General features: G+C 35.2%; 1 protein-coding gene and 2 non-coding genes across 4 annotated transcripts; all 3 read left to right on the top strand.

Annotated features, from left to right (window-relative positions):
- Positions 1 to 101: 101 nt before the first annotated feature.
- LOC111473298 lies at positions 102 to 313 on the top strand. The gene has a single exon (XR_002715631.1). It is a non-coding gene; the product is annotated as a Plant small nucleolar RNA U3 (small nucleolar RNA).
- Positions 314 to 1,928: 1,615 nt separating this feature from the next.
- Positions 1,929 to 2,140, top strand: LOC111473305. The gene has a single exon (XR_002715633.1). It is a non-coding gene; the product is annotated as a Plant small nucleolar RNA U3 (small nucleolar RNA).
- A 3,551-nt stretch (positions 2,141 to 5,691) lies between these two features.
- Positions 5,692 to 7,958, top strand: LOC111467706. 2 transcript variants are annotated; one of them, XM_023112722.1, is made up of 3 exons: positions 5,692 to 5,861; positions 5,959 to 6,016; positions 7,270 to 7,958. In XM_023112722.1, exon 3 carries the CDS (start codon positions 7,320 to 7,322, stop codon positions 7,746 to 7,748), a length of 429 nt encoding a protein of 142 aa, XP_022968490.1. In that variant the 5' UTR covers positions 5,692 to 5,861; positions 5,959 to 6,016; positions 7,270 to 7,319; the 3' UTR covers positions 7,749 to 7,958. The 2 variants fall into 2 exon arrangements, with proteins under 2 accessions (XP_022968490.1, XP_022968481.1); XM_023112713.1 differs by having other exon boundaries at positions 5,692 to 6,016.
- Positions 7,959 to 11,350: the final 3,392 nt, after the last annotated feature.

Below are 11,350 nucleotides of genomic sequence, written 5' to 3'. Positions count from 1 at the left end.
ATATAGATACATTAGTCAGCCGCCAGATTAGTCATATCCCACATCGGGAAGTGTCACCTTGAATTAATAATATTTAAACGAAGAGAGGAAGCTGAAAGGGCACGACCTTACTTGAACAGGATCTGTTCTATAGGTTGTACAACTGTGTCCTTGAGTTCTAAGGAGACAAGAACCAAAGTCTGGTGGATGAACCACTGCCCTGCGACTAGAGCGTGATTAACGGCTCAACGGACTTTAGGTCCTGCGGCTGTAGAGGATCGTTCTTGGCCGATACGGTACGGCTGGGATGGTCGCATGGGCAGTCTGACAGGCTCAAAAACTTTTTTTTTTTTTTTTTTTTGCGCTCATTGCATTTTGGGATTTGGTTGAATGGGGTTTGGATTTCTGCTATTAAAAGTGTGAGAAGATGAGAAAGATGGAAGTTTTTTTTTTCCCTTTTTTGTTGAAGATTTTAGTTGCTTCGGTTAGTATTTGGTTTATGCTCGTAAGGTGTTTGATGAATGTCTCTGAGACTTAAAACTTTTTGTTTGGATCTGAATGTTGAGTCAAGCTTCAGGTGGGGTTGTTTTTATGTTCTAATGGGTTTGGATTTCTGGTAGTGCATTGCTGTTGTTTGAGAGAAGATACGAAAGATGGCATTCTGTTTTTTGGCGAGTTTTTTGTTTATGCTTGTAAGGTGTTCGACGATATGTCTCTGAAACGAGTCTTATAAGTTTTTTCATTTGTTTACTTTTGGGTGTTATTTTTCACATAACTTGTTGTTTTCTACTGCTTATGTCAGTGTTCATCCAGTATTTTTGTTCATAACTATAGATGGTGAGCACGCTTGGCCGACCTCAGAGTGAGGTAAGCTGGGAACGGGCATCCTTCCCTACCATTAGAACTTTAATGTTATTCTTTATCCTAAACTTTGGATGAACAACCTTGGACAATAGAATCGTACCTTTTGTTCTTACACACCTCAATTGTCAAGTGTTATGGTCTAATCATGAGGGTAGTATTATGTTGTGTACCCAAGTTTTTATGTTTTCCTTCTTTATTACCGTGCTCAACTCCAAAGATATAATGTCTCAAAATGAGGAGGCCATTGTGAGATCTCACATTGGTTTGAGATGGGAACGAAACGAAGTATAAGAATATGTATCGTGAGGTTGATTGCAATAAGTAATGAGGGAAAACAGGCAATATATACGGGAGGTTATCTTGGGCTGTTGCAAATTGTATACAAATTGTATAGAGTGAAACACTGAGTAGTGCGCCAGCGAGGATGCTGAGCCCCCAAGGAGGTGGATTGTTCTCTTTGCAACTATAAAGAAACTTAGATTTGATTATCTTTTCAGGCTATGTATTCATCTTTACTTGTTGGAGTTCTTACCATATTATTTTATTATCTTTCGTCTAGTCTATGCAATTCTATGTCAACGATAAAAAAAAGATTGTCTTTCACTATGTGAATGAAAGTCGAGAAAAGGGAATTTTGAGTCATATAGTGCTCGTTTAATTTTGAGTGTTTGTATAATAAAATTTTAAACTTTTAATTTTGTGTCTAATAGATTCGTGAAATTTTAAAATATTGAATAGATAAAATAACATATTAGATACACAAATAAAAATTAAGTCTTAAAATTTATAGACCAAACTACTCAATTAGATAGACACAAATCAAAAAGTTAAAAGAAATAAAATTTATATTTTTTTTAGCAAATACGATAAAAAAAAAATGTTTTGCAAATTTTGCGAAAATAAAAAATAATCCTTTAAACTTTAAATTAGAATTTGAGATTTTTTTTTATAAATGGTAAATAATATAGATATTAGAGTCACCAGCCAGATTATTTCTAGGCCTAAATCAAAGTAGTCATATCCCACATTGGAAAGTGTCAGCTTGGATCGATAGTATTTAAACGAAGAGAGGAAGCAAATAGGGCACGACCTTACTTGAACAGGATCTGTTCTATAGGTTGTACAACTGTGTCCTTGAGTTCTAAGGAGACAAGAACTAAAGTCTGGTGGATGAACCACTACCCTGTGATTAGAGCGTGATTAACGGCTCAATGAACTTTAGGTCCTGCGGCTGTAGAGGATCGTTCTTGGCCGATACGGTACGGCTGGGATGGTCGCATGGGCGGTCTGACAGACCCAAAAACTTTTTTTTTTTTTTTTTTTTTTTTTTTTGCGCTCATTGCATTTTGGGGTTTGGATTTCTTTGGTTAGTTTTTGGTTTATGGTTGTGAGGTGTTCGATGAATGTCTCTCAAGTCTGTTTGACATCTTTGTATGGAGTGAAAGCTAGAGCTGCTGGGGGAAGGAAGGTAGGAACTGGAGTTTGTGTTGGAGGTAGGAAGATTGGAGCTGTTGAAGTTGTGGGATTACACTTCCGAGATCCCACATCCGCTGGAGAGAACAATGAAGCATTCGTTATAAGGGTGTGGCAACTTCTCCCTAGTAAACAAGTTTTAGAACGGCAAGACTAATGACGATACGTAACGGACCAAAACACATCGGACAATGTGCTAGTGAGAACGTCGGGCGCCCAAAGGAGGTGGATTGTGAGATCCCACATTGGGTGGAGAGGGGAACAAAAGCATTTCTTACAAATGTGTTAAAATCTCTCCCTAATAAATGCATTTTTAAAACCATGAGGTTGATGGTAATAAGTAACTAGTCACACACTTACCTATCACCATCTTTAAGAAGGGGGACTAAGGAAGCTCTCCCTAGTGAAGAAGTTGCAGAAGAGCAATGGTTCGCCCCGAGCCCACCCGAGTTCATTTTCTACGTCGTTGGAGAAACACAGCTCGGCCCTCTCTCGGAGACGTGGGGGTTTGTTGTTTTATCAAGCTATTTGGTTATAGTAGAACTCAGGTGGAAGAGAATCCTACCATTGAAGTTCTGCAAACACTTATGTTATTCAGATTCTATTTCAAAGTTTTGAGATTAAAATAGTTAATTTTTAATAATATTAAGGATAAAAAATAATATCATGCGATCAGACAGGAAAGTATGTATGTCATGTCTCATAATCACGCTCTTGTAGCAACAAGATAACAATTATGTGATACTTGTTCTAATCCGACGAATAAGTTAGCCGTGTGAAAATCGAACTTTGTAGATAATTTTGACATAAGATCGAGTCTTGAGTCACGTTTGGCAAACAAATGTTTCATAAAACGTGAGCGAGGAAATGCATTGGAAGTCGTTTGAGAAGGCAAAATTATAGGCTAAAAGTGAATAAACAACAATCGTGCTTTGATGATAGTATATAACCCGAATAAGAAGAATTGACTAGTCACATCCCATTATAGTACATTTTGAGGCATTTTAACCGTTACGAGTGTAGCATGATTTTGGTGAATAATCACACACCCCATATTGACATGCCATGAATAGCAAAGACTTGACTACACATGGTAGCAAGTAAAAGAGGTTCGGAACAGGACAACACACTTTGGACAAGCATGACCGGAACATCTAACATGTGACCACATGCAACACGCTTTGCCCAAACATGACCGTGACACCATGTATACTATTGTGAAATCTTAAAACAATTCCCTTCTTTTATAAATGATATATGTTCAGCAAACATGAAATTGATACACATAGAGTCGGTATATCTATACAAGAAAGCATTGCATACCTAGGGAGACGTAGAGTGCACAAAACTGATGCACGTCTCAAAGAAAAGAAAAAAAAACCCCAACGGATTAAGTTTTAGGTCTTATTATAGTAAGTTGGTATAAGCCGTTTACACGTGATTGCATAGCCAAACCCTAAAAGTGAAGTCACCTTTTCCAAAACATTTTTTAGGTAAAAACAACGACATATAAGGCGAGTGACTAAGGTTGTTTACTAGCTTTCCTATTACACGTTTTGCACCGTTTTCATTGAAAACCCTAATAAATAATATTAACGTCTTTAAATAAAATGTTCTCTCTCATAGCTGTTTTCACGAGCTTTCAACGTATATGCAGAAGCGACCTCAATCAATCTAAATTTTTTTAAAAAAAAACCAACCAACTTTTTACTTCCCGTAAAATAACCAATATGAGAATAGTTCATCTGACATAAAATACATGAACTCGATTAAAAGGTCAGAGACTCGAATTTCTATTCAATGTAATACTGCAAAAATGATTGATTAATATAGACGTTTGAGGTAGCAATAATATCAAAAAATAATATCTGCAGCCGTATATTATAATGTACACATTATTTAATTTTGTCAGAAAATAATTAAATGAAGCCAAAAAAATTATTTTTCGTTATGGGTATAATGAAAATAAAAAAATTAAATATAATAAAATATTATAAATAAATATAATATATTTTTTTAATAAAATTATAGAGGCTTGCTTTGGTTCAATCTCAGCCACACATAATATTTTAATGTATAATATAGTTTTTTTCTTTTTTTTTTTTTTAAATAAATTATATTTTTATTTTTAAATGCATTTTTTTAATTAACGATATTTGAAAGAGATTTGAATTATGACTTCGATGTATATATCAATTATTATTGAGTCCGACACCTCTACCTTTTTTAAGGATAGATTTTAAGGTTATTCGTGGGTTGGATTGGGTCGAGTTTGGACATTTTTTAGACCCAGCTAAATTATTCGAGTTGTCAAATGATAAACTCGACCCAACCTAACCTAACCATACAAGTTTTGAGTTGGTTCGGGTTATTTGAGTTGTTTATTTAATAAAAAAATATTAATGAGTAAAATATCTATTTATTTCTTTTCAAATATTTAATTAAGATGTTGGAATATATATTTAAAAAAAATTACCTTTCCAAATGTTTGTTGGAGAAATAAATTATCAAAAATTAATTATGAAATTAAATATATATATATATAAAATATGATACCATAAGCAATTTTTTTTAATTAAAAATAAATTTAGATGGATTTAATTCAACGAATTCATTAATCTAAATTTGAGGATAAATTTAGGCTTTTTCATGTGAATTTTGGATTTATTTTATTTTAAGAGTATATATATATATAAAGAAATTTTAAGTGATTCTTACTCAAATGCTTTATAAAAATTATTATTAACCAATTTAATTATTTCAATTTTTTTTTTTGTTGTCAAATATGAGATTTAAAATAAATATTTTTTTATTTGAAATTAATCGATAAAAAAAAAAAAAAATCAAAACATCTCATCTTAAAAAACAACAATTACGATGGTAAAATTCAATGATTCAATTGTTGTTACTTTTTGCTTGCATCATATATTACATCAATTTCAGTCTCTCAAATCTTGCTTTCAAAACTCTTTTTCGAAATCTCTCTACTTATTTTTCAAAAACTTTCTTCTTGAACAAGGATCAGAAGCTCGAGTATACGTCGCTTGGTCGAGGTGACGCAAGAACGAATTGACTTAACTCACTTGTTGTTGGAAAGCGAGTGTCGCACAATAACAAGTTCGTTGCCATCAAAAGTGGGATTGTGATGAGTTCTTCGTATAAAAGAAAAAAACACATCAACTCGAATTGGAATATAGTAAATTGGATTAAAACATAAATAAAATACACAAATAAATAATTATATTTTGAAAATGGAACACGGGGAATTTAATAGAATGGTCCTTGAATTATTAGAAATTTACAAAAGTGACCCTGCAATTTGAAGTGTTCTTACAAGGACACGCCTACGAATACAAGGGACTTTTGCTCCAAATTCTTCACATTCTATCAACAAATATCTCTTTCGATTCACAGCGTTTCTCTCTCTCTCTCTCTCTCTGTTCATATGGGCAGGTCTTTAAGTTGCCTTCCCCACTGTTCCCCATATCCCAATCCTTCTTAAATCCTTGTTTCGGTTTTCAATTTCATCTTCAGATCATTTGCTTGTATGCCTCTCAAATCCTCCACTTTTCCTCTCTTCAATCCACCAACGCCCTCATGAATCCTTCTCTGTTTTTGTGATTTTCTTTTCGTTTTCTGCAGATTCACTCACTGTAATGGCTTCTTTCCATTGATTCGTATGGCCTTCGTTTCTTATCAGGTTTCTTTTATTTCTCTGCTTTTTCTTCGCTCTGAACTTGAATTTGTTTGTCGATCAACTCTTCTTATTGCTCTAATCTTGCTTTCCGCCTTTCCGATTCTGCTGGGTTTTGTTGGATCTTGTTTGTCTCTGTTGTTGCGGGATTTTATTGTTCTTATTCGCTTTTGTTATCGATTCTGATATTTGTTTGTTTTGTGAGAATCTTGTTGCTTCGAATTGGGGGTTTTCCTTTTTCTGATTGAGATTTGTTTATCTTTGTGGTTCTGTTCAAGAACTGAAGAGATTTTCAGAACTTTTTTATTTCCCCCTTCGTAGCTCTTCTGAATGCTCTGATTGCTTGCTATGTCTTTTTTCTTACTTAGTTTTGCATTTGATTCAGCTATTTTCTTCACTCTAGGGAAGTGATTTTTGTGTTCTGCTAGCTTACGTTACTCAACTTAAGTTCAAGAACTTTGTCCAAATTTCTCCCACTTGAGTGCACAAGTAAAATAAACATCCTCTATGAACTTCGATTTTGCTTTCGACTAAACTACCATCGAACCCAAAAGCTTAAGTTTCTAGGTTAGAGTATATGGAGGATTCGAACCTTAAAAACTTTTCGAAGGCAAGTAGTGTCTTGACCGATCGAACTATACTCATATGGACTCGGCTAGAACATATTTAACCTATAGTTGGGAGGACATGGTATTGTAGGGAATTAAACTTAAGAGTGCACAACATTGAACTTGAAATCTTAATGTCTTGACCGATCGAGCTATACGCATATCGACTCGGTTAGAACATATTTTTGTTCTAACCTAAAATTGGGAGGACATGGTATTGTAGGGATTTAAACTTAAGAGTGCACAACATTGAGCTGAATTCTTAAGTTCATAGGTTAGAGTATATTTGATCTTGTATCGTACCCTTAATGCTCATCTTCATGTAGACTTCGATATTAATTTGAATTTCGAAGCCTAGCATGAGGCTCATACTCTGATACAGTGTTAAACCATTGTATATATATATTGTTTCATGTTTACAGTTCATGATTTATGACAGAAGAACTTATGATGAAGCCTCATAAATTTCATCTCAGTTCTAGAGAATTCAAGCATCTTTATTTTTGCGTTTATAAAGATGTGGTTTGGTTGATATATAACTAACTATCATCTGGTTACGATGTTCGCGCTTGTTGTGTTTATTTACTAAATGAGTGTCGTATCGTAAGAGAATTGAAATTGTTTCCTATGTAAATGTTTTATGCTTGGCAGTGGCCATCTGTTGCGTGATTTTTTTCGTTCTTGGAGTTCTTAAAAAGAGGATGGGTAGAGGTCGAGGAAAGGGGAGGAAGTTGACCGTTACAAATCATGACGATGCTGGAAGTGGTGAGGAAGAGAAGATTCCTGCGCAAAAGCGAAGGGGAAGGCCACAAAAGCCATTGAAGGACGAGATCGACGAGGAAGAAGCTGAAAAGATAGAAGACGACGACATCGAGAACCTGAAAGGCAATGAAATTGTGAGCAAGGAGATGAAAAGCAGCAGCAGCCCAGCTGCAGCAGCAGAGAATGGGAAAAGGAGGAGGAGAAGCTCACAAGTGAAAGAAAAGCTCGATCCAGTCAAAGACGAAAATGGAGACGGAACACGATCAAGCACCGATGAATCAACCAGATCGAATGGATTTCGCCACAACGGAAGCAGGAGAAAAAGCAAGCCCCGTCGAGCTGCTGAAGCAGGCGTTAACTGCAAGTGAAACAACTCTGAAAGAATCTAGTTTTTCAAGGTAGAAAATGAGGCATAGTGAGTGAGTGATCTTCCAGATTACACCATATTTTGTGTTCTCAATCTCCTCCTCTTCATATAACTATTTCCCATCATCATCATTCCTTTGTTATTTCTAAAAAAAAATGTTGAATTCAGGATTCACTCTGCTGGTTTTAATATTCTTTTCTTCTTCTTCTTCTGTTCTTCTCTTCTTTTCCATTACAACATGATCTAACTAAGAATCAATATTCTTTAATGTCTTCATTTCTTCTTCATTTGATCTGTTATCACTGGTAAAAAATGCTTCAATTCTGTTCAAATTAGGGTTCTTGAGAAGGGTTGAAGAACTGAAGCATGATGAGGGTGTTGAATAAAGTGAGGGTTGATGATGCTCAAAAGATGTGGTTTGGTTGCCTTTTCTTTCTGAGATGTTATTATGTCTGAGAATATAAACATTTTTCTTAATGTCTTCATGGTGGAAAAGTGATTGGCCCTCCAAAACCTACGCGTGTAAGATACACTAAGCTACTCGGTTCTTCGTGAGGTGATGACGTGTAATATAAAAAAAAGTTTACCTCACTCTTGAAATCTCAAGATTGCTCATTTGGGCCTTCGGGTTTTTTATATATTTGTTAGATTGAATTGTTGAATCGAAAGATTGGAGTTGGAGATAAGTAAACTCGAACAACTGATATTTGCTATGGGACAAACTATCGCCTCTCAGGGTTCCGATTGATTCTACCATAGAGGCCAATGATAATGAATCAAAAGAATGAAGTGCTATCATATACTTTTGTATTGGCAAAATTCACGAGTTGGAGATAAACAAACTCGAATAGCTGATATTCGTTATATGACAATCTATTGCCTTTTGGAGCCTCGAATGATTCTACATAAAGGCCAACACACAATAACTCCTTCAAACATAAAGTTTATAATTTTTTTTAAAAAAAAAAATTAGAGATGAAATTATATTGTGAAATTTTAGATACCAAAATAATAATAATTTTTGTAGAGTTGCTATTGATTATGGTGCCATCATTTATCGGCTATTAAAGCCAAACGGCTTGGCTTTTGTCATAGAAAGCATTGCACGCAGCCCTAAGATAGAGTGCGGCTGGAAGCATTGTGTCATCATCGGCTAAAGGTTGGCGTGTTCGGGTTGTTTCAAGGGTTCGATACTGAATTTCTTCTTTTTAGCATATAAGGGGAGACCTATCGATTGATTCGACTAGACCTCAAACTAGGATTTTGCAGGTTTTTTTTTTTTTTTTTCCGACCCTTTGGCTAGTCCGTTTTGTCCGATAAAACCTAAATTAAACCTAATCATTGAGCCCTATCTCTATGCACGTTAGAGAAAGTTTAGTCCATTGGAGTTCGAAGTTAATCGCTAGTTGAGGATGAGATTCTTAATTTTGGGTTACACGTTAAACCCTTCGATTATTAATTACCTAGTTTTGGATTACACGTTAAACCCTTCGATTATTAATTGTGGTTTTGCTTCTAAATTTGTGAGGTTAATTCTAAGACATTTGTAAGATTTGGACTAAAGTTCGCTCGTGTAAGTCAATGGAGGGTTGTGTTGTTACTAAGACACTTTCTTATTTGGATGGCTAGGTTCTTTAACGGTTAGATATGTGTGCATGTGGTTATCATGTAATTGTATTTGCATGTTTGAAATGTCATGATATTTCTATACGACATTGGGTAATTATTTGTCAAAAGTATGCCTCAATTGTATCATCCGAGGCACAAGATGATTGTCTTTCTCTTGGTCACCAGTGACCATAGGGCTGGTTGGTTTGTGTGTCAATTTTTCAGACCACAGGCTCGTTGGTCATGTTTTGAGCACGGTCACAAATTAGTTGACGTATACATATCTAACTCGAACATAAGATTACTTATTATATATTTTCAATACTCAATTCTATCAAAATAGGTAAAATGTCTTTTTTACCCATTTGAACAAATCATCTCGTTCTTTACATTCTTTTATTCGTCTCAAATCCTTAATATAATCAACTAATGTAACTTGTCCATTAGAAACTTACAGTAACATTAAAAAAAATGTGTCGATATGATAATGATAAAGATGATAGATGAGAATGGACAAAATAAAAATAAATAAAAAATTAAGTCAAACCAAACATGATATCTAATTCGTTTAGGCATCAATCAAACGCTTCATTAATTGAGAATGGTTGGTGGTGTCTTGAAAGTTAGAAAAGAAAAAGTAATGCATGAGTTTTGACGATATTGTTTTGATCAAACAATCAACAAAAGAAATTCAATCCTTTAATTTCTTAGTCGAGAGTATATATATATATATAAAAGTCGACTGAACACCGTGTCTGCTTCAACTTCACCCGTCACTCGTGTCATGTAGTGTAACAAGACTAACAAGTGGTCAATTGAATTTATGAACGAGCAACTATTTGTTAGTTGCAATACCTTTCTCTTTTTTTATTCTTCCTCCACTCACCTCCACGGGCGAATAGAGTCTAATACACTCTTTCTTGGCTAGTGTAGCAGACTCCATGAGAGGTCATTCGAAAGGGGTCTGTATAGTTCGATTTTGGGGCGTAACATTGTGGTTGTTCCCTCGACTGACCGAGAAAAACAAGTGAACGAGACATCTTCCATTCATATCGATTTAGGTTTTTCTGCACCATATTTAGATCTGTCTCTTCTTCGATCCAAAATTTCCAGCAAATCCTTGACTACTCGAATACAATGGGATTTCACACTTGGCGAATATATATGTTGTTGGGTTTTATGTCCTAAACCCTAAACCCTAAACCCTAAACTAAGAACACGCTGACTATAGTATGATTACTAACTATATGTAGAGACATAAGAGTGGATCAAGTTCAAGTATATAGTCAAAATGATCTATAGTACATGGATAAGGTCGAGTACCTTATCCTGGGGACACTATGGATGCGGCCCACTTTTGTATATGACATAAACAATGTGATCACTAAATTGTACATGGGGAGACATGTGAGTGGGGGCGTCCTATGCAATGAGTATTGCATAATATTGGACCATGAAGAAAATCACTCTCACTTTATAATGTCGTTTACTGTTGAGATTGATTTTCTTTTCATTCGATGAACTAGGTAACTCGATCTTAATCCTGAGCTAACCATGAACTTCTGTTTATTCGAAATTATCCTTAGATTTGCATGGGTGAGAGTGGCTCGAGTTCGCCGACTCAATAGGCCTCCCATTTCAGGGGTAAGATTGGGTGAATGGCTAAGGACGTGGGGTGCAAGATGGAATGCACTCCTACCCACTTTTTAGGGATAGAAGAGAGATAGTTCCCTTAAGTATTAACTCCAGGTCTTGAACAAAGGGCCCTACCCTCTCAGGATTCAGTTTACTGGTTGGACCACAAACCAATTGTTCATTAGAGGATCAGTGGGACATAAGGAACAAGAAGTAACTTCAAGGGTAAAACGGTAAATTGACCCAGCTCTAGTTACGAACAACCTGTGAATGATCGACTTACTGATCATGATTATATTAAATGGATAGAAATATATCTATAGTGAGAGGAGTGCAACTACTAGGTTATAGTGGAGTGTC

Source organism: Cucurbita maxima, unplaced genomic scaffold (genome assembly GCF_002738345.1).
Source record: "Cucurbita maxima cultivar Rimu unplaced genomic scaffold, Cmax_1.0 Cma_Scf00002, whole genome shotgun sequence".
Classification (NCBI taxonomy): Eukaryota; Viridiplantae; Streptophyta; class Magnoliopsida; order Cucurbitales; family Cucurbitaceae; genus Cucurbita; species Cucurbita maxima.
Note: the sequence above shows the minus strand (reverse complement) of the source record. Positions and strands in the feature narration are given on the sequence as shown.

Coding starts and splice junctions, on each gene's coding strand:
- LOC111467706 (XM_023112722.1), top strand. CDS start 7,320: ATGGGTAGAGGTCGAGGAAAGGGGAGGAAGTTGACCGTTACAAATCAT.